This window comes from Gobio gobio, assembly GCF_949357685.1.
Source record: "Gobio gobio genome assembly, chromosome: 5".
In the NCBI taxonomy this organism is placed as follows: Eukaryota; Metazoa; Chordata; class Actinopteri; order Cypriniformes; family Gobionidae; genus Gobio; species Gobio gobio.
Genome location: NC_137101.1, coordinates 44,330,131 through 44,353,077, shown reverse-complemented (window position 1 = coordinate 44,353,077; position 22,947 = coordinate 44,330,131). Strand labels below are relative to the sequence as shown.

General features: G+C 37.5%; 4 protein-coding genes across 4 annotated transcripts in view; 3 read left to right on the top strand and 1 right to left on the bottom strand.

Moving 5' to 3' along the window:
• Window positions 1-22,947, top strand: part of LOC307126529 (uncharacterized protein) — a 1,210,917-nt gene that overhangs the window by 533,805 nt on the left and 654,165 nt on the right. The window lies entirely within an intron of this gene.
• On the top strand, window positions 1,333-7,361 carry LOC307126313 (G2/M phase-specific E3 ubiquitin-protein ligase-like; the record flags this gene model as incomplete). The annotated part of the gene is made up of 13 exons (XM_079816778.1): window positions 1,333-1,776; window positions 1,908-2,032; window positions 2,153-2,468; window positions 2,568-2,650; window positions 2,906-2,958; window positions 3,867-3,906; window positions 3,986-4,053; window positions 4,168-4,257; window positions 4,360-4,673; window positions 4,826-5,004; window positions 5,239-5,411; window positions 6,057-6,271; window positions 7,126-7,361. Exons 1-13 carry the CDS (start codon window positions 1,608-1,610, stop codon window positions 7,359-7,361), a joined length of 2,061 nt encoding a protein of 686 aa, XP_079672904.1. The 5' UTR covers window positions 1,333-1,607.
• On the bottom strand, window positions 8,026-9,356 carry LOC307126541 (uncharacterized protein). The gene is made up of 3 exons (XM_079817124.1): window positions 8,860-9,356; window positions 8,348-8,566; window positions 8,026-8,256 (listed from the first exon to the last, which is right to left on the bottom strand). Exons 1-3 carry the CDS (start codon window positions 9,351-9,353, stop codon window positions 8,049-8,051), a joined length of 921 nt encoding a protein of 306 aa, XP_079673250.1. The 5' UTR covers window positions 9,354-9,356; the 3' UTR covers window positions 8,026-8,048.
• LOC307126537 (uncharacterized protein) lies at window positions 14,589-21,100 on the top strand. Its single transcript, XM_079817120.1, has 3 exons — window positions 14,589-14,656; window positions 16,026-16,180; window positions 18,732-21,100. Exons 2-3 carry the CDS (start codon window positions 16,096-16,098, stop codon window positions 19,799-19,801), a joined length of 1,155 nt encoding a protein of 384 aa, XP_079673246.1. The 5' UTR covers window positions 14,589-14,656; window positions 16,026-16,095; the 3' UTR covers window positions 19,802-21,100.

The window sequence follows — 22,947 nt, the reverse complement described above, 5'->3', positions numbered from 1 at the left end:
GGTGGAACGATCTGCCCACCGCCATCCGAAATGCGGATTCATTGACAACATTCAAAAGTCAACTAAAAACTCATCTCTTCCGTGAGCACTTAACCTCCTAAAAAAAAAAAAAAAAAAAAACACTTTCCTTTCCTCTTTTCCTCCTCTTTCCCGCCCTACTCTAGCCTGTGCAACACTGAGACCAAGTATTTCAGGCACTTGTTGCGCTCACTCGACTCTTCACGACCAATCGCTTATTGTACCCCCAAGTTGTAAGTCGCTTTGGATAAAAGCGTCTGCTAAATGCATAAATGTAAATGTAAATGTAAATATGCATATATGTGTTTATAGAATTTGCACTATACACTAAATACAATTTATTCTATTAGAATTTCCACCCTGTTAGGTTTATAGATCTAACAGGGGGGAAAATTAAGATAAGTTAGCCGTAGCTCTTTGAGGGATCAACGTTTAGCTAGCTAACCTTCTACAGATAAACAGAACTTTTATAACTATGTCAGATATGTTTTAACATTTTTTTGACCGGACAAACATTCTTCGTAACAGAGCCTAACAGGGTGGAACTTTAAGAGTGGGACAAGCAGGATAACATTTCAAAAACTAAAAAAAAGGTAGAGGTGAGAGTTGAAGCTTACTTAATTTTGTACGGTTGAATTCCAGCAGGAAAAACTAATTGTGTAATTTCCTGAAAAATTTTTGGTAGTCGAGAAATACATACTAACAGGGTGGAAGATGACTTCAGGGACACAGTAAATGAAGACAATTGTAAAAAAATAACTATAGTTTCACATGATTTATATGTATAACTAGAGGTAGTTTAGCCTATTCTATAGGCTAACATAATCTAAAAATATTTTGAGATTTTTATCATTTCATGGTTTATAGTTCTTGTGGAAGTTGATTACTTTGCACTGAGGACATGATAAAATTGAATGCATATATCAATAAAAAGGTGTGTAAAATACAAAATAGTATTTTTAATACCTATTATATCTGTTTAAGTGATAAAGAAGACCTTTATTTATAATTTAAGCCATTTCTTATGTGACTCATTTTATAGAAAATATGAGTAAGTAAATCATAAAGACAGAAAAGTCACTGTATAACAGGAACGACCCAGCTACAACATGCGGCTGTTGTCATCGGTAGAAGTGGTGCCACTCTCGTCCTCGTCACCACTTGTGACCGCGGCACAAGTGCTTTGTATTTTAACCATAGATTGTAAACGAGCAGCTATGGTTGCACGTTTCACACACCTTCTCCGGACTACGGTGGCCGGGAAGTGCAAAACAACATTACAACGTGTGCAACACTTTTACGAAGCTCGAGACAAATTTACATTTTGGAAAACATTTTTACTTATCATAAAACACAATTACATTGGCAAAACACTTTTACCAAGGACGAAAAAAATTACATTTTAGAAAACAAATTAACAAGACGCAAAACACTTTTACCAGTCCCGAAACAAATTTACAATGACAGATTTTTGACGGAAAGGGAATGTACCGCACACCGGAAGTGACGCGGTGAAAGGCGTTGTTGTTGGTGAGCGCGGTCAATTTGTGTTGTTGTTGTGGAGTAAATAAAGTGTATGGTGATCGAACATGGACTGCGGCCGAGGGATGTTTTGCCCGTTTTGTGGCAAACACATGAACAGCTTAACGCGGTTTTGCTTTACGTGTGGTCGGTGTTTGGAGTTTCTAAAGGACGCGAACCAGACGGAAACACAGGGGTCGTCTCGACACCCGGACAGTGCCCGTCCGAGTGAACAAAGTAAGTTGTTATTTTTTAGTGTAGCAAAACGCTAGCTATCAGAGGCCATGTGAATCAAAATCACTAATGCTAATAATGGTTTTTTTGAGCGCTTATAACTTTCTGTTTTGAAACGGAACTGTCCAATTCAGCAGAACAACCATGCCCATCATACAAACAGTTCATGGAGTACAGAAGCTCGAAGTCAAAAGAACGGCAGTCTTTTAACTATGGGCCAAAAGGAAGATCTAAGCCTAAAGAAAGAAAACACGTCCAGGTACGTTGTACTGACCGTCCTATACAATTTTGCAATGCTCTATATGTATTGTATTGTGTGTATGTGTATATTTATTTTACCTATGTATACATTAATTATATATCTTTGTTATTTTACTAGATAAATGTAGGGTTGATGGTGCCACATGAAACTAATGGAGCTGATTTAAAACCTCTAAGAGGGAAAACACTCCCGTTATTTACGGACCCGGAGGTAGCAGCACCTGATCTACTGAAACAAGCTGTTCAGAAAATGAGAACATTTAACAAGGACATGCACGAAGGACCTTACGTCCTTTTGTATCCAGACTGCTCAGAGGTGGTCCATGTGCCTGGGTCAGAAAAGCCATTCAAATTGGCAGACTATAAAAAGGAAATAGGAAAGGCATATTGCAGGATCACTTTTTTCATTTGCCTAGAAAAACACTATAAAAGAGGTTAGTGGATCTCATTATTCAATATTTTTACTTATTTTTATACTCTGCTGGAGGATAGATGATGTTTGTTTGAATTTTTTTTTTTTTTTTTTCCTTTAGTGGATACCTCAGACTCTGATTCTGATTCAGAAATTGTCATCACAACAAGGAGCAGAGCTGAGTTCAATCGAGCTGACACTTTGGTACATCAGTTATTTCTCTTTTTAAAAATATGTATGTAGGTTTGTTTGTATTTATTTATTAGATGTGCATTGAATTTTATGCATAACATCTTTGTCCTGGTCAATATTTTAGTGGAAAAAGGTTTGTTTTGATTATTTTGCAGTAACTATTATACAGTAATACAGGAAACCATTCAGCATTGATATATGCTGTATGTGGTAATGGAACAATAAAGCTGTTGCAAATTATTGATCATTTTATCTGTTTCCTCTCAGGTTTTTGAACCACAAAATCGAAGTACTCCCAAACTCAAACTGGAAGATGAAAGGTATGTGTTGCACACTTGTACACAAAGGAACTTTCAGGCGTGCATGGGTTGAAATTATTTATTTACTACTGGAATGGAAATAATAATAATAATAACTCTCATATTTATTGGGCTACAGTGCTTTCACTACCAGTTAATGGGCAATAAAAAAAAAAAAATTTTAACTCCCAAAATTGTGATAAAACTACTAGCAGATATTTCACTACTTCTTCACATACACATTATACATGTATATTGCTGTTTTGGAGATGTTTTATCACTTTTGTTCACCTAGAGACACAGCAAGAACGCACATTAGCCCCGGGGGGGTGTTATGAGAGACAATGTTTTTTTTTTTTTTCTAGTGGTAATTAACTAATAGGAATCTTGGCTGTATATTGGTGTATACATAGTGTTTACATGATTTGACTGTAGGCCTGAAGGTTTTAAGATGTCTAAAACAAACACTCTAGCCCAGGACACCTTGGCCACTAGAAAATACCCATTGTCTCTCATTGCATCCGTTTGACTCGCTGACGAAGGCTAGATGCAAAATTTCATGAGAGTACTTTTAAATTGGTTCTGTATGACTTGGCCAATCCAATACAAGCATTTTAATAGTTAAAAATTAGTAGTTTGAGCCTTCAGATTTTTCTTATTTTGTACCTTTCGGTTCAAAAGCAACTCAAACAAACTCCTATCAAGCACTCCTATCCATATGTTCTTAAGAAATAATCTATCTTTAAGTTGTTGATGTGATCAGAGAATTCACTCTGATGAACTTGAAACAGAAAATACCATTTGTGTATTGTGATTTATAACAAAATATTTTTTTATAAATCTTTCTGTTCCCTCTACTACACCTTTTACTCAACTACATTTATAGCCTTTATCATGGAGCTAATAGTTTTTGTTTTATTATGTTTCAGAGATGCACCAGGACATTCATCAACAATTCAGCCAGGACAGGTAATAAGGCAGACTGGCACCATGACATTTCTTGCTTTCAGTGTTGTTGTTGTTTCAGACATTTTAATCTTTTTTTCAGATAGTAATATCTGATGCTGAGGATCTGGATCCACCTGAAACAAATCCAGTAAAAACTTCTTGCTACAGGTTAAAAAAAAATCATGACTGACAGACATAATTTCAGTTTATTTAACTGATTACATGGGGAAGACATTTTTGTTTGTAAGATGTTTTAACATGGAAATGGTAATTTCCCAACAGTAAATACACAGACCTGTATTCACCAAATGTTGAACAAGAGGACGAAGAGCTGGTTGCTGTCAATGTGAAGAATTTCCAACACACAGCAATGTAATATGACCGCTTTTGACTATAGCACTCCTGTTTTTTCACTTTGCAATAATTCTGGTATATCTGGAATATCCACAAATTGTCACTTTTTTTTCATTACAGGGAGGAGACGGACATTACATTACCTGACATCATAGCAAACCTGTCACTTCCTATTGATCATAAAAGAGTCAGCCGGTTCAACATTTCAAGGGCTAATGTTTGGGATGGGGCAGTCAGAGGTTTCAAGCGTACAACATATTCTGAAACCTGTGACATGCTGGTCAAATTTACTGATGATACTGGTTTTCTGGAAGAGGGAATAGACACTGGTGGTCCAAGACGAGAGTTTTTAACTCTACTTATGAAACACCTAAAAGACCGGCCCATTTTTGATGGACCAGAAGGACATCGTTTCTTGGTCTACAATGCAAATGGTAAGCCTATGGGTTAGTAAGCCTATGTGTACTATAGGCTACTAATAGTTGGTTAATGATCATTGACCATATATACCACTTGACATATGCTTGTATATTACGGTATATAATGCATTGTTTGTTTTAATTTTGCAATATGAATTCATTCACAGCTGTTAGGGAGGATGAATACTACATGGCAGGAAAGATGATTGCTGTGTCAGTTGTGCATGGAGGTCCAGGACCCCATTTCCTGTCGAAAGATCTTGTACATTATCTTGCAGGCCAGCCTTCATTCAAAGCACCAATTAATGTAATAACTGATGAAGAAATAGGGAAAGCTTTGCAAGAGGTGAGAATAGTATAAGACTACGGCAGGGCAGGGCAGAGTTTTACATAGTTTCTGCAGTGTTTTGAGACAATGTTTACTTTCTATATCCAGTGTAGAATTTGTTTAATTAATTTATTAGTTTTTGATGGTGTAAGATTACACTATGCTGTGTATGTATCTCATAAAAAAAGGCAAAGAGATGCAGTGCTTCCAGTTATTGACTGGGGTGTTTATGCCCCTTTTCATGTGTTTCAGATTGAGAATGCTGCTTCGTTGGGTGCTCTGCACGAATGTATGATGAGACACAGCACAATGTTACAGACAGCAGGTTGTCTGAGACATGTGGCTACTGTGGAAGAAAAAAAAGAAATAGTTTCATACTACCTCCAGTGGTATATTATTGACCGCAACTCATCTGTAATTGACAGGTAAGACGATATTTGTAGTGATGAGGTTCTTTTTTTTTTAAATGTTTTTTTATGTATTTATATAATTTATATATTATAGAGTGTGGTGTAGACCTACTGTAAAGTGTCTTGAGATTACTCTTTTTATGATTTGATACTATAAATAAAATTGTATTGAATTAAAGGTTTCTATATATAATAGCAGATATTATAAAATCACATAAGAGTGTGCTGATGTTGATGGATGTGTAAAGCCTGGTTCAACAGCATACTGAGAAAAGGGTTCATTAACTTATGCGAATGTGACAAATTGTTTTAATTAAATTTGCTACAATTTCTAAAAAAACTGTTTATTGCGGTTTTAAATTGAATCAATAACACAACAAAGTTTTTAAAAAGTGCATGGGGTGTGTAGACTTTCTGAAGGCACCGTATAAGTGCTCAAGCCACCCAGCTGTCTGTGTCATTGTTCAGTGTTCTGTTTCTGTGTGTAATACTTAGTTTGTAACAATTAACTTTTAATGTGCAATGCAAAAATAGGGTTCTATACACAACCATCCCCCTCATTTTTCTCATTTTAGAGAAAATAATATTTAATAGTTTTCTTTAATTTAAATTCAATTGCCACTACACAGCAGTAAAACAATGTTTGTGTTCACTCTGTAGATTTAGGGAGGGTCTTTCAACCCTGGAGTTTTTGACTGCACTGCAGCAACACCCAACTTTGCTGGCTCCTGCCCTGTGCCACTCTGAAAAGCAACTCACTGCTTTTGACCTTGAGATACTCTTCAAACCTGACCTCAGTCCTTCGGGGAGTAATCGAAGACTTAAAGAAAGTCAAACCATGGGCTACTGGGCAGACTATCTCCTTGATTGTGAAGGTTTGTTAGTTTATTTGTTTTTTATAACTAGTTAAGAAAACGCATGACAATTAAAGCAGCAGTATTTATCGGGGTTCAAGCATTTCCGGCCTTTAAGCACATAAGCATCAAAAGACATTAAGTTTTATTTAGCAATAATGTAACCACCTTAATCACAAGCATGTTGAAAGTTATAGTGCCACCTATGGTTCGATCTCCATGAAATTGTGCATGCTTCTTTATGTCTCAATGTTATCTCATATGCTCACCAATTTTTGTGAAGTTCTGAGTTTTCTTTTAGGATTTATAGGCTTCTGAGTGTTTTGCCATGCCCATTTTCTAAATGACCCTGTTATGGCTACCAAAATCGTAAAGTTCAACTTTTTTTTAATTGATCTAGAGCAGTGGTTCCCAACCACGTTCCTGGAGGCCCACCAACAGTGCACATTTGGTATGTCTCAATCTAACACACCTGATTCAAGTCATCAGCTCATTAGCAGTGACTCCAAAATCTGATGTGGGTGTGCCAGACAAAGGAGACAATGCAAAATGTGCAGTTGTGCACTGTTGGTGGGCCTCCAGGAACGTGGTTGGGAATCACTGATCTAGTCCAGAGAATTGTACCGCGCTGGTTTGGTTGCGATTGGGCAAAATATCTAGGACTAGTTTGTGCAAGGAGGTTTTTAAGATGATAGTGAGTTTTTGATGAACAGTTTGATTGACAGCAGTAGTTCTTGAGGCAAAGTTTGTTCAGTATGAGGATATCTATCAAATGATATCCATCATGTGATTACAGAGCCGTAAAACTTATAATAAAAATCCAGCTCTTCGAGCTTGAACCCATAATTATGTATTTGAATTGTTTTTCTTTGCAGAAGGCCAGGCTGCTGTGTCTGTGGAAGATGTTTTGATGTTTGCTACTGGGCTGTCTTCACTTCCCCCATCTGGCTTGGAACCACTGCCACAAATAGAGTTCTTGGATGACTCTGCGTTCCCAATGGCAAATACATGTTCAAACTCCTTGAAATTACCACTCCTAGACTCATACACTTTGTTTAAGTCACAAATGGACTTTGGAATTCAAAATAGTCCAGGATTTGGCTGTTTTTAAGCTAAATGATGGATGACCCCTGGAGTTAAAGGGATAGTTCACCCAAAAATGAAAATTCTGTCATTTACTCACCTCAAGTTGTTCCAAACCTGTATGAGTTTCTTTGTTCTGCTGAACACAAAAGAAGATATTTTTGAAGAATGTGTGTAACAAAGCAGAGAGAGCAACCGTTGACTACCATAGTATTTTTTCCCTACTATGGTAGTCAATGGTTGCTCTCTCTGCTTTGTTACACACATTCTTCAAAAATATCTTCTTTTGTGTTCAGCAGAACAAAGAAACTCATACAGGTTTGGAACAACTTGAGGTGAGTAAATGACAGAATTTTCATTTTTGGGTGAACTCTCTTTAAGACTCTGAAAACATTGTTGTTGTTAAAGGGTCACTTTAAAGTGCAGTTGCCAAAATTGGTTTTATAATGTAACAGTATGTGAGCATTTTTTTTTCTCACAGTTAACATTTTGAAAATGTTTTAGATCCGTGAGTCTGAAACTGGGATCCCTTTGTGAATCACTGTTTTAGATAAAGAAACAAGTAGTTAAGAAAGTTGTTTTCTGTACTACAAAAATTTAATAAATGCATATTACTATTTTTGATTCATTTACTTCACACTTAAACAATTAAGCATTGTGTTAAGACAGACAGCAGTATTCCACCACTACAAAAACCCCTCCCTTTTTGATCATTTCATAGCTGAGCCATTTCTTTTAGTTTCATGTACAGTTCTGATGAAGACTCCCAGTTCTCTGGCTTCTGTAACTGATTGTATTCCATGGCAAAGTCCAAGTACTCCTGCATGTTTGGGTCCCCACAAGGAGTCATTGACAGGCTAGACTCAGGAAGGGCATCCAGTTCAGCCTGTTCAATTTGAAATCCACAGTCTCTGGAGCCAAACCTATGTTAAATAGAAAACATAACTGCATGTCTTTTCATTTAAGCTAAAACGTTAGAATAATACTTGCATCTGTTTATTACCAATGTATCACCTGTGTGGTAAGTAGTAGAGTTCATTGGGCACTCCTCCTGGACATGCTGCTGTTCTGGAAGGGCGAATCCTGTGACTGTTCCACAGTCTCACACACTCATCCAAGTCCTTCTGAATAACATCGCCAAAGCAATATCTTAATAGGCACTGATGCTCATGACTTCCGTTGAAGTATCCGGCTTCTCGAAGGTCTGCAAATAACTCCATCCAGAACTGAGACCTATAGAAATTGATACAAATTGTAGTTATACTTTTAAGCATATACACGTTTGAATAATAAAATCAAAGGTTAGTCGTAATTACATTTATAGTCTGCATCTTTTGGTCATTCGATTTTCTTTTCAGGAACAACTTTTCCTGACGGGCTGTATTTGTTATACATTTTGTATTGATCTTTGTGCTCGTTTTTGTTTTGTTTTTCTTTACTTGTTCCTGAGAAGGAAATCGAATGACCAAAATATACTATTTTACGATTATATGACTATTATACAACCCTTTAAGAAGACCACTCACCTTCCCTTTCTAAATATAGACCACCAGGACTCAATACGCTGGTTATTTATAGATGAGCCATACATGTGGCTGGACGCGCCAGAGTAGTAGTCACTGTGATGGTGGCGTAGGGTACATTGAATTGCAGCCATTATGCCGTTCTCAGTGCCGCAATCAGTCCTCAGTCTCATGGGGATGACACCGAGGTTTCGCACACATGACATGAAATAGTGAGCAATCACTATTGGATTATTATTTGTTGGTCCACATTCAAGCCACAGTACTTTACGTGAAAATCCATCTATGCATCCCGATATGGCCAAACCGAATGGCTTAAGTTTATCGTAACCATCTGCGTGCCACATATAGTTAGGTCCCATTGAGTGGTAGGTTCTTCTTGTAAACCTTCTGCGTGTTCGGCTCTCACATCCTCGAGGATTAAGCTCCCGGAGCAAATTCATCACATCATCTCTCTTCACACGAAAATTGTACTTTTGTTTAAGTACCTGCCACATCGTGCGGTAGCCAAATAGTTGTCCAGGTCCACGAAGTTCCAATCTGATGGCGTTAATCACGGAGTTTGGAGAGGAATAATCCTTTCTGCGGTACAACCCGGCTTCGTTCAGTTTACTTTTAAGAGTCCTCAAGCTGATGTTTACACCGTGTAGACTTGACATCATGTCTACGATTACAGCGTACGAGTGGCCCTCGTTAAAATATTGCACACATTGATGCAGTATGTCTGGTGTTTCCGTCTGGTTCGCGTCCTTTAGAAACTCCAAACACCGACCACACGTAAAGCAAAACCGCGTTAAGCTGTTCATGTGTTTGCCACAAAACGGGCAAAACATCCCTCGGCCGCAGTCCATGTTCGATCACCATACACTTTATTTACTCCACAACAACAACACAAATTGACCGCGCTCACCAACAACAACGCCTTTCACCGCGTCACTTCCGGTGTGCGGTACATTCCCTTTCCGTCAAAAATCTGTCATTGTAAATTTGTTTCGGGACTGGTAAAAGTGTTTTGCGTCTTGTTAATTTGTTTTCTAAAATGTAATTTTTTTCGTCCTTGGTAAAAGTGTTTTGCCAATGTAATTGTGTTTTATGATAAGTAAAAATGTTTTCCAAAATGTAAATTTGTCTCGAGCTTCGTAAAAGTGTTGCACACGTTGTAATGTTGTTTTGCACTTCCCGGCCACCATACCGGACCACTTCGAGTTGTTGACACTGACAGCGGCAAAAGCGACGCATGCGCTTTTCACTTGTAAAACTCAAGGGTGTATGGGTAATGTAGTCTCTGCTCGCAAATGAGCGTACCGGTACGCTAAAAGCACGTTCTGGGCGCACGGAGAGGTGGCGGTACGCTCAAGACCTATATTTGGAAGTGGCGGTACTGAGTACCGGCGCGTACCGGCCCACTTAAAGCACTGATCATAAATAACTGATTCTTATACATATTTCAAAAGGTCTCAACTAGCAGAATACAAAAAATATGTTTGTGAAACAAGTCAATGCCCTGACTACCGAACTAGACAGCTGATTGAGATGTACCCAGTGTCTAGTGTATTTAGCTGTTGCAATGTCAATAAGTGGCAAACAGTGTAAAGTTAGAGACTGGGATGAGAGACTGTTAAGCTAGCTATCTAGCTGACGTTACTCCAGTAAATTACTAATGTGATGGGAGGTTCGGCTGAACACTGAGTGATAGTTGACAGTAACTAGCTAACGTAAGATCACCATGTTACTTTTTGAGTTTAAAGTAGTCTACACGTCAATCATCTACACAAATTATTTCTCAGTATTTTGAATAATGGTCGTATTTGCTGGTATGTAGGGTCTTAGCTACAAAATAAGCCCTAATTGGTTTATTTCTGGTCAATACAACTCGATAAAAATTACCATTTCAGATACCATGCTCAAGTTGAGCGCAACTTCCTCTCTCCATACTTACTCAAATAGAGTATGGCTCTCACATTGAAAGTCAAAGATAAAAGAGGACAAGACACTGTTTGCAATGGTTTCTATGCTTTTTATTTACCTCAATGTGATTGAAAACATTAAGGGTACAGACAGAGGTGGAAAGTAACGAATTACATTTACTCGCATTACTGTAATTGCGTTGTTTTTGTTTGAAGTACTGTATTTCACTACATTAAACCAAAGCCATTACTGCGTAGAAATAAATAAATAATACGAAAGGGTGGGGGGGAGGGGATCACGCTCCAGAAATTACTACAGTGACTTGAAGGGCAGGAGAACAAACGCGCAAAAATCACAAAAAGATGGAGACGGGCAAGACAGACGTCAATGATGCAGACCCAGCTGAAAGCGAAACACCATCAAACACCCCTGGCTAGTATGGAAATACTTTGGATATAGAAAAAAAAAAATAGCGTGATGTTGTCCTGGAGGATATCAAATTTGCAAAAAAAGTTGATGCAAATGAGGAAACACATAGAACATGTTCGGGAACACATCCCTCTGAGCAGATGAAAGTATGCTTATAACTTAAGGCCGAATCATTTCTGTGATGCAGAGGGAATCCCGAAATCCAGTCATGACAATTGAATTTACAGTATAACGCAGATGTCACGTAAAATACGGAAACTGATGGATGAATGATTAAATTGAAAGCGAAATACTGCTATATATAACCTGCTTGTTCATACTCAAGTTGGTGATGATGGGGTGATGAATTGAGAAATCAACTTTCCCTTGAGCTTTTGATATATAAAAAGGTCATGGTAATATAAGAATATCCTGTAAGTTTCAGAGCTGAAAACTTCCTTCTTAGTCAAAGAAAAGCCCTTATAGACACCAGGCGCAGAAAACGATCGATTTCAGAATGTGGTGACCCTAGACGTCACCATGTGGTGAAGCACCGCCTCAACAGAAAAAAACAATGCCTGATTCTGTAGCCCCGCCCACTGACTCATGCCATTAACATGACATAGCCTTACATAGAGCTAAACCACATCGAATTTCTAAGCAGTAAACATACCACATAAGCTTCATTCATTCGGGTACTCTGTTGAAGTTTAAAACTATTGGATCTGCCCAGAGCTACTCTGGATCTGCCATAACCAATCGCTAACATTTGGTAGTGACGTATGTCACCTCAAACTAGCGCACATCAACGCCATCGTTATCGTTCTCAGCCATTCTCACTGTTCGCTGATTGGGCAGGTTAAAATATGACCGGCGAAAACCAGAGAATATACCGCAATCCCAGACGGAGAACTGAAGGAAAATGAAAATTGAGCGGAAGTATGTAGGAGGGCGGAGCCAGGCTAGCCCACACTCCTCTGATGAAGAAAGCATCAACACGGATAAGTTGAATTTATTCAAACATTTTAGGGCAACTCACAATTTTTAAGTAATGTGAACTTTAAAAAATGAGTTCATTTAACTTAAAATGTTTTGTAATATCAATTACTGTCAATGTACTAAGTAAGTTTATATGAATTATTTTATATTTTAATGTTAAACTAGAAAAGGAAAAAAGGCAAACTGATACATTCATACAATTTTCTGTTTTATTTCTATTCAGTTCCAAAATATATACAACCAACAAAACATGAATTTTTCATGTCCTGAAAACATTTGAACAAATCAGCTTATTTTTAAGCACATGGACAGTCTATAAGAATCACAACAAATTGCATCAAAACTATATGGTTTGTTTGAGTTCACAATATAGGCAGTATTCAATTTTAGGTGTCAGCTCGCCTTTTCCTAGGTTGAGCCTGCTGAATAAAATATGACATATTTTTCATACAGTTATGGTTGTCCAGGTGCAGAACATAAATCAGTCCGGAAGAAAAGGACACAGAAGTCCTGAGGTTGGTCAGTTGATCCATCACCAAACATCCTTCAATGATGATCCTCAATCTAGATGGGTTTAGCTGATGGCTTTCTTAATCAACGCAAAGGATTCTCACTGGAGTCTGCCTGTATAAATCCTTGTGAGCTGCAACCTAACTGAGGAAGAAAAAGATTGACAAAGACATTATTATATAGCGTAGATAGTGCTGTTGTCAAATACTAGTCATATGATGTGTGTTCACACCATATTGTAATCATTGTGTGCATTGTTTCAGAAAGGAGGTACACTGTCTTAGACTTTGAAAACCTAGTTGTATCACTTTTAAGACATTGGTAGACTATTCAGCAACTCACTCTTCCACAGAATCCCTCAACCTGCTTTCCAGCAAGAAGTTTGTTGCTGATACCACCATGTCATCTCTGTCTTCTAAGGTCTGTATGTGCTGGTACAATGTCTGGTGCAGGAGGCTTAGAGTTGCACAATTGACAAAATAATCTTTTGACACCACCATGGAGGAGGCAGACTGCAATCATCTGTCCAACCTATTGTACAAAGCTGCAACACAAATAGACAAACATTGCATCTGTGTATTTTCCATTCGTTTTGAAGGGCATGTTGGATGTTGGTTCAACATTACTTTGATGTAATACCAGATTAAGCCAGAAAATAGAAAAATATTTCTGTTCTTTCTGGAAGAGCTCCTTTTTGAGATTTAGGCATTAGTTGCTGCAGTTCAGCCTTCATGTACCTTTCTCTTCTTTTAAACACTTAAATTTTTTCCCTTTTTCTTCATTGACCATCTCCCCCACTCACATCCTTTTTTTGAGGTTGTAATATTTGTCTTGCAGTTCCTTGTGCACAGCCATGGGAACAAAACCGCTCTGGACAACTTTTTTTCTTCGTTTAGGATATCCATTAAATTATTCCTTTTTTGTATGTTTTGGACTGCTACTTTTTTGTCTTGTGATATGTCTTGTCACACTTTAAAATAAACAGAAAATAGATTGCTCATTGTCTAGTTTTGACAAAAAGTTGAATACTCAAATACTTAGTCGAATATTAAATACTGATTGTGACGCTAAAATAAACTGACACTGTCCAATCAATAGGCTTACTGTAATGCCGTCCTTTCCATTTTATATTTTGCCATTGTGTTTTCTGATTAGCTGTTGTGTTGATGATCTGCCCTTCAGGGCCACCATAGAAAGCCCCTATTGAGTGCAATAGTCGGGTTTCGGAAGTTAAAACTCCATTCATTTTTCTCATAGGGAAATAGATTATTAATAAAAATAGATATACTGTGAGCTATGAAGTTGTTAATCGATAGTTTTCACTTCAGTTGTTACTCTGCATTATTTCAACTTAGTTTTAAAATAATCATGTTAACAGCAGAATTTGTGGTGAAAACTAAATTTCCCATGATACAATTCCAACAAGTGTTATTATAACAAGGGAAAAACATTGGAAAATGACTGCTTCGCATCGTCCTGTGACGATAAAAACCTTTAATGGAGACATTCTCTGATCTCCTACCCATGAGGTCAAACATCCGTTAAAACCACACACTCATAAAATTAAACAACAACAGAAAACAGATATTAAGTCATATAAAATATTAAAACATAAAATGACAAATTAATAAAAATAAAATTATTAAATGACAAAATGAATAAATTATTAATCAAATTACTATTCAAATGATTATACAATTAAATATAAAAACAAAGAAAATAAATCCATCCGTTGTTTGCTTTATTTTTTTTACTCTAAACGTGAACTGTATTATTAACTTACAATTGTGTTAGTAAATGTATTCCACCAATACGTTCAACTCTGAATGTTGTCATTTTTCCTATGTCAATTTCTATGGACTTCTGTGATTTTAGTTGCAGCAGTGTGTGAACGGGACTTTTATTTTGGTCTCCATGTGTGACATCATCAAGCTGCTTCGCGCTCCTGCCTCTGTTGTGATTCTGTTGAAGAAAGGTAAGCGTTTAAAATGCTTAAAGCTATAGAAACGTTCTAAAGCGAAACATAATGAATGATGTATGATTAAATGCAACCCTGCATTGCTTTATCTAACATTTATCAGCGTTGTGTGAGTAAAGTAACATAATTAAACTCATGAGTAACAGAAGGAGGGTCTCATTTCGCTCTTTATCGTGAATCAGTTCAAACATGAATTTAGTCTGTGGCGAGTGACGAGAGAAACGGAGCTTTCGGCTCTCCGAGTCTGTTGAAACATTGACTCGCAACAAATGATTCAGTGATTCGAAGCGCTGCATTTCTACAAATCATTACAGTTTTGGAGTTGTTTTTGTCTAAACAGGTCATTTATGTCCATTAACTGTCGCTCTGACGGATGAATAATACAATATTCTTTAACAGAAATATGACACTTAAATGTAATTCAGTAATACTCAAAAGCTGACCATCAGAATTCAACAACTGACCAACTGATAATATATTAGACTCAATCCAATGTCTAAAAATATTTTAGGTGTGTTTGATATATTTATTATTCCAAATTAAAAAGGAGTAAGGAGAGAAGTTATGTTTAAAAACCAAACACAGCGTCAAAAGGACTTGTGTGAAAATTAGATAATCAAAGAGGTGTTTTGCGAATATCAAAACTGCATCTAAGAAAAAAAATTATACCACCAAGTTGTTTAAATAAATTATTAGGGAAAATATTCAAAAAGAGCAATTATTTTTAATAATTAAAAGTCTCTTTTGTTTTTAGATCAACTTGATTTAATGAATGATAAACGCAGTAACCAATCGATTAGATCTCCTTTTGTTTATATCTCTTCTCTTCCATCTAAATTAGTTTGGTTTAATATGTTTCCCTAATTTGAGTGGGAATATTTTGTAACAAATAAAATCAAAGTGTCATTTAACATTGTTCACAGAATATATCCTGAGAGGCACATTAGATATGAGATGTCTCAAATAATAAGTGTTAAAATGAACTGAAACCTTGTCTTAAATTGAGACGTTTTACTTCATTCAAATGAAAATGACTTTTCCAAAAGAAAAATATGCCTCTATATTATTGATTTGTTTTTGTTATTGGGAAAATTTTATATTCATCAAACTTAAATTGGGTTTAAAATTACTAAATTTTCTCATTTAAAAAAAAGTTTAAAATTAATTTAACATGTTTGTGATGCCCTTTAATTTTGAAGTTTAACTTTTTTTTTTTCTCAATTGTTGTTTCAATTTATACTATAATTAGAAACTTGTTGCTGTTGAATTCTGTAATCACTCTCTGGCCAGTGACTGAACTACTGAACTAAGAGAGATTTAGTGTGGATTTATTTTTCTTTTTGTTAATTATTCTCATCTTAAACAGGACAAACTCACAGATAAACTCCTGGTGAAGCGACTGAGATCCACGTGACACTATTATAATTATTATAAAGATGGCGTTTATTAAAGAGGAGATTGAAGACGTGAAGATTGAAGAAACATTCAGAGTGAAACATGAAGAAACTGAGGAACAAACAGGTTGGTTTCATTCTCAAAGCTGAATTATGACCTAATATTGTGTTGGTCCCCCTTTTGCTGCCAAAACAGCCCTGACCCGTTGAGGCATGGCTCCACTAGACCCCTGAAGGTGTGTTGTGGTATTTGGCACCAAGATATTAGCAGCAAATCCTTTAAGTCCTGTAAGCTGTGAGGTGGGGCCTCCATGAATTGGACATGTTTGTTCAGTACATCCCACAAACGCTCAATTAGATTGAGATCTGGGGAATTTTGAGGCCAGTCAACACCTCAAAATCATTGTGCTCCTCAAACTATTCCCGAACCATTTGTGCTTTGTGGCGGCGCATTATCCTGCTGAAAGAGCCACAGCCACCAGGGAACTGAATTGAACACGTGCGTCATGAGCCTTGGCTGCCCATGACCCTGGGGCCGGTTCACCACTGTTCCTTCCTTGGAGCACTTTTGATAGATACTGACCACTGCAGACCGGGAACACCCCACAAGAGCTGCAGTTTTGGAGATGTTCTGACCCAGTCGTCTAGCCATCACAATTTGGCCCTTGTCAAACTCACTCAAATCCTTACGCTTGCCCATTTTTCCTACACATCAACATCAACTTTGAGGACAAAATGTTCACTTGCTGCCCAATATATCCCACCATGATGAATATATATATATATATATATATATATATATATATTACATACACATACACATACACACACACACCACTGATCAGGCATAACATTATAATCATTGACAGATGAAGTGAATAACATGAATGGTGTGAGAACGGTGCGTGATTGCAGATGAGCGTCACACCATTCTTAATCCGTAGGGTTTAATATGGAATTGGTCCACCCATTGCAGCTATAAAAGCTTAAATTCTTCTGGGAAGGTTTTCCACAAGGTTTAGGAGAGTGTTTGGGAATTTTTGACCATTCTTCTAGAAGAGTTAAGAGTTATTACGAGTTTGTTTCACTGGAACTATGGGGCCAAGCGAGCCCAACCCCTGAAAAACAACACCCACACCACAATCCCCCCTCAACCAAACTTTACACTTGACCAGTCATTACCCCTTGCCAAAATGTGGATATTTTCGGACAATCCCAGAATATATTCGTGTGGTCTCCTACCTTCCTGCACCCTCCAGCATTTCTCTGCTTCTGGACCATTACCAGATTTTGATATCGCCTATGGTGTTCTTAAAAAAACCTGACTTTGTTTTCCAGTCTAACTCTTTCCAGTTGTGACTATTGATTCCCTTATGACGTTCTGCACATATAGTTTCCCATGACTCATACTCAATAATTTCATTAGTTATATGGCGTGTATTACCTGTTGAGTCAAGTAATATTCTGCTATATATGTGCAACATATTACTTTTATGTAATCGATATTGCTTCTTTATATCAATGAAATACTGTTCTGCATTGGTTTATAATAATTAGCATCGTTGTCGCTACACAGTCTCCAGCACCCTGTTCCTATGTTTTGGTGAGCTTTCTGAACAGGGGTAATAAAATATCTCATTATGGTTTTCCATCCAAATTCTCTCCAAGTTAACGAATAAGTTGTCTTCCACTGCATTTTACACATTACTTCCCCGTCATTCTCATCTATTGCTGTGCCTATTTCTTTTCCCCCATTTCTTTTTGACATACAGGTGCTGGTCATATAATTAGAATATCATCAAAAAATTCCATTCAAATTCCATTCAAAAAGTGAAACTTGTATATTATATTCATTCATTACACACAGACTGATATATTTCAAATGTTTATTTCTTTTAATTTTGATGATTATAACTGACAACTAAGGAAAATCCCAAATTCAGTATCTCAGAAAATTAGAATATTGTGAAAAGGTTCAGTATTGAAGACACCTGGTGCCACACTCTAATCATCTAATGAACTCAAAACACCTGCAAAGGCCTTTAAATGGTCTCTCAGTAGTTCTTCACAATCACCGGGGAAGACTGCTGACTTGACAGTCGTCCAAAAGACGACCATTGACACCTTGCACAAGGAGGGCAAGACACAAAAGGTCATTGCAAAAGAGGCTGGCTGTTCACAGAGCTCTGTGTCCAAGCACATTAATAGAGAGGCAAAGGGAAGGAAAAGATGTGGTAGAAAAAAAGTGTAAAAGCAATAGGGATAACCGCACCCTGGAGAGGATTGTGAAACAAAACCCATTCATAAATGTGGGGGAGATTCACAAAGAGTGGACTGCAGCTGGAGTCAGTGCTTCAAGAACCACTACACACAGACGTATGAAAGACATGGGTTTCAGCTGTCACATTCCTTGTGTCAAGCCATTCTTGAACAACAAACAGCGTCAGAAGCATCTCGCCTGGGCTAAAGACAAAAAGGACTGGACTGCTGCTGAGTGGTTGGCTAAAGCTCAGGGGAAGATGAAAATGTGGGCCCTCCGCACACTGTCCCTTTTTCCCTCCCGGTGTGATGCCCATGGGAATAGTATCTAGTTGTTTGTTGATTTTGATACTTTACATGTCTAAATGCTTTGTGCCATTAAACTGGTGTTAATTTGCTTTTGTCTCTTTTTGCCTTAGACCTGATGGTGCTGAAAAAGGAGAGTGAAGTACTGAATGAAATGGAAGAGAAAGATCAATTTAAGAAAAATGATTTCATAACAAGGGAAAAACCTTTTAGTTGCTCACAGATGGAAAAGACTTTGTCACGAAAAAAGGCTAAAAATAAGGGAACTACAAGTCATTTAATCTCTGGAAATGGATTCCCTCTAAAAAGAAGCCTTAAAAGACACATTAGAGTTCAGACCGGAGAGAAGCCTTACACGTACCCTCAGTGTGGAAGGAGTTTCAGTAGTAAAGGACACCTTAACATCCATATGAGAATTCACACTGGAGAGTGCCCTTTCATCTGCCAACAGTGTGGAAAGAGTTTCACTCTAAAAGGAAGCCTTAACCGGCACATTAGAATTCACAATGGAGAGAAGCCTTACACCTGCCCTCGGTGTGGAAAGACTTTTGCTGAAAAAGGAAGCCTTGACAGGCACATGCGAATTCACACTGGAGAGAAGCCTTACACCTGCCAACATTGTGGAAAAAGTTTCAACCTAAAAGGAAACCTTAAAAAACACATGAGAATTCACACTGGAGAGAAGCCTTTCATCTGCCAACAGTGTGGAATGAGTTTCACTCAGAAAGTAAGCTTGAATAGACACATTGGAATTCACACTGGAGAGTGCCCTTTCACCTGCCAACAGTGTGGAGAGAGTTTTGATCATCATGAAAACTTTCAAGTCCACATGACAAGTCATACTGGAGAGAAACGCTACACATGCTCTGAGTGTGGAAAGAGTTTCACTCAAAAAGTAAACCTTAACAGACACATGAGACTTCACTCTGCGGAGCAACTTTACACGTGCCCTCAGTGTGGAAAGAGTTTCAATCGAAAACAACACTTTGAAGACCACATAAGAGTTCACACTGGAGAGAAGCCGTTCACCTGCCAACAATGTGGATACAGTTTCAACCGAAAAGGAAGCCTCAACCGGCACATGAGAGTTCACACTGGAGAAAAGCCGTTCACATGTGGTCACTGTGGGAAAAGTTTTAGGTATAAAAAAGTGCTGGAGTACCACATGAGTATTCATGAATGAGAGAACTGGGTTTATGTCATCAGTGTGGAATTAATCTCACAGACAGGAAACACCTCATGTTTGAGAGTCTGTATAATGTGTTGATTATGGTACTAAATCACCTTAGAGCCTGAATGAATTCCCAATGAATGTCCAGTGACTGTGAGAGGAGTAAAGAAGCCAGAGTCAAGAATTAGACTGTATTGATCAGCTGAATGAAGAAAGAACTAGTTACAATTTTACATGTCAACAGAAATATAGATCTGTATAAACAAAAATTCATAAAACTGTGTATGCCAGTGTGATACACACAAAGTATGTATACAATTGTGTATTTTTTATTTTTCCTCAACTCTGTATATTGTTATAAGTTTAATAATTACATTATTTTCCTATGCAGTGTGCAAATTAACCGGATGTATATTGAATTATATGAGGAAAAAAGGGGACTCTTATTTTGACATTCTGACCCGGGAGTCTCGAACGGACTGGTGAACTGCGCATGCTCCCTCACATTAACAGAGGAGCTGTGAAAAGAGCAGACGCGACTCTCCCGTCCTTTTCATTTCTTTCTGTTTTTTTACAGGTAAAAACACAGACATTATAGGAGAAACCGTTGAATATATAACAGTGATTGCACTATTTTGATGTATGAGGAATGTAAGGTGTTGAATGTGATTTAGCTGATGACGTTTTGTTTTGTAATGTATGTTTTCTCTCTAACTTGAGGAAAAAATTATCTAAATATGCTCCAGTGATCATTATATCTAACTATAGAGTTTTATTAATCGTTTTTTGGTTGTAAAATGTTTAATTGTTTGAGTTAATGTGTTAAAATAGAGCGTTAAATGTCTCTGGTAAGCTCATTCTGTGATCGCGTTTGGCGCGCTTGGTGGTCACGTGACCAGTCGTTGAGGGAAGAGTGAAAAGCCACTCAATCTGTGTTCTTCCATTGCAAATGCTCTTCTATGTGAGGAAAAAAATAGTAACTTGTGTTATACAGTATTTTTGAGAAGGAAGTGGTTTAAAATATACACTTTTATAATATATATATATTGAGTTAGACCAATTCTAAGTCATATTGTCTCTATAAAAAGTAATATTGATGTTTAATAAATGTCTATGGAGTATTCAGGTATCAACGAAAGATAAATTGAAGACATGAGACAAGAAAAATGGTAAAAAGAAATCTATTGTGACACTAAAGTAATGGAAAGAGAGAACTGAATGTGAAACAAAGCTTTAAAAGTGATTGTATGTACTTGAAATTGATTGTGCACTTCATAAATAACATTAATAGAGGAGCTGTGAAAAGAGCAGACGCGACTCTCCCGTCCTTTTCATTTCTTCCTGTTTTTTACAGTAATCTCACGGGTCTCCGGAGGCGGCAACACCTACACAAAATAAAAAATATATATAACAAACAGGCTTTTTGATTTAAAAGATACAGAGACATGGAGATCTGCCAATAGCAGCTTATCCACAGTCGGGCCAGTGCGAGCCAGGGCTTTCAACAGGCCGGACAGGGTTAATAGCCTCTGTCCTGTAGTGCTGAGCTCAATATCACGCTGTGTTTTCCAGTGCTTTACTAAACCCTCCCTTAACTCTTCTCTCTGAAACAACGTCACACAACCCCATCATTTCACCAACAAAGGGAAGTGTTATCAGACTGGAAACTAGAACGAAAAAGGACACGTACTTATTCAGTCAGGTCTGTTTCTGTGAATTTGTAGTCACAGGACAGCACAAAACTCTGGGGCTTTAGTCCAAAAGCATGCACATTAAAACACTTGTATGTGTACTTTACATTTCCTTATGTGGCGTTCACACCGGACGCGATTCGCGCGAAGGTGGACACGTGTACATTTTGAGTTTACTTGCGCGTGACAACTACACAACAGACGCGAATTCGCGTCATGGGAGGGGCTTCTGCCCTATATGAGCCAGCCCGTCTCGGTCACTTGAGGTCTTTTTTGTAAAAAATACTACTATTAATGTGTGACAAAACGTAGTTTAAAGAATTTTTCAGTCGGTAATATAGTTGTTTAAAGCTTAAATCTGTGATTAATTTATAAAAAGAGTGCCTATTTAAGCATTTTGCCTAGCGTTTTCGGAGATCCAGGCAATCAGCGGCGTTCCACGCGCGTTTACCCGGCGAGACCCGCCTTTCCTCGGCTAGTCTTTCTCACATTTGCCGCTGGCTCCTGCTCTTTTTTTCTGCTCCAGTCTCGTTGTGAAATGGCTGACATAGATTTTGTTGAGAGGGTAGCTGCGCTTTATTTGCTGTGGAAGGCTGAAAAGCGGCGCAGACTCGTTCGGCGCCGTGTCTGGGTCCATCAGATCCTCCAGAAGCGCACCCAGCTCGGTGAGTTTCATCAACTCCTCCAGGAGCTGCGCCTGGATGACGGCCGCTTTCAGCAGTACTTCCGACTGAGCCGGTCCCAGTTTGATGACCTGTTGTCCCGTGTCGGTGAGAAGATTTCCCTCCAGGATACCAACTACAGGCGCTGCATTCCACCTGCAGAGCGCCTGTCCATCTGTCTCCGGTCAGTAAATCATTTAATATTCTGTGTGATTACAAGTAACGTTAATTAATGACTGATGAGAACATATAGTTACACGTTATATGTTATATAACAGATTATATAGTCTCATATATTCTGAACACAGTTCTCAATATAGCACTTTAATGAAAATAGGTGTTTAATTATTATGATTATGAAAAAATACAATAGTATATTATAGTACAATTATTCTAGTAAATACTAGTGTTTTTGAATCGTACTATAGTAAATATACTACAGTAAATTAACAAAGTGTAGTAAATACTATAATATACTACAATTTACTGTAGTATCTTTACTATAGGATGGTTCAAAAACACAATAGTATTTACTAGAGTAATTTTACTATAATATACTTTAGTATTTTTTCATGGTTATTGAAATGAGAAATTTTATTAAATTTTGAAATGTTGAAATACAACAGTCAAAGTGAGTTTTGAATTATGCAGGTAATTGCTATATTATAATATTGAATAATAGTTTGTTTTTGCAATGTAGCAAGCAAATCAGAGCAAATGCAAAGTTAAGGGCATTTAGCAAGCTTGTTTAACTGTAAAAAAACCCCCTCAAAAACACCAGTATTATACATTTATATTTGGAATT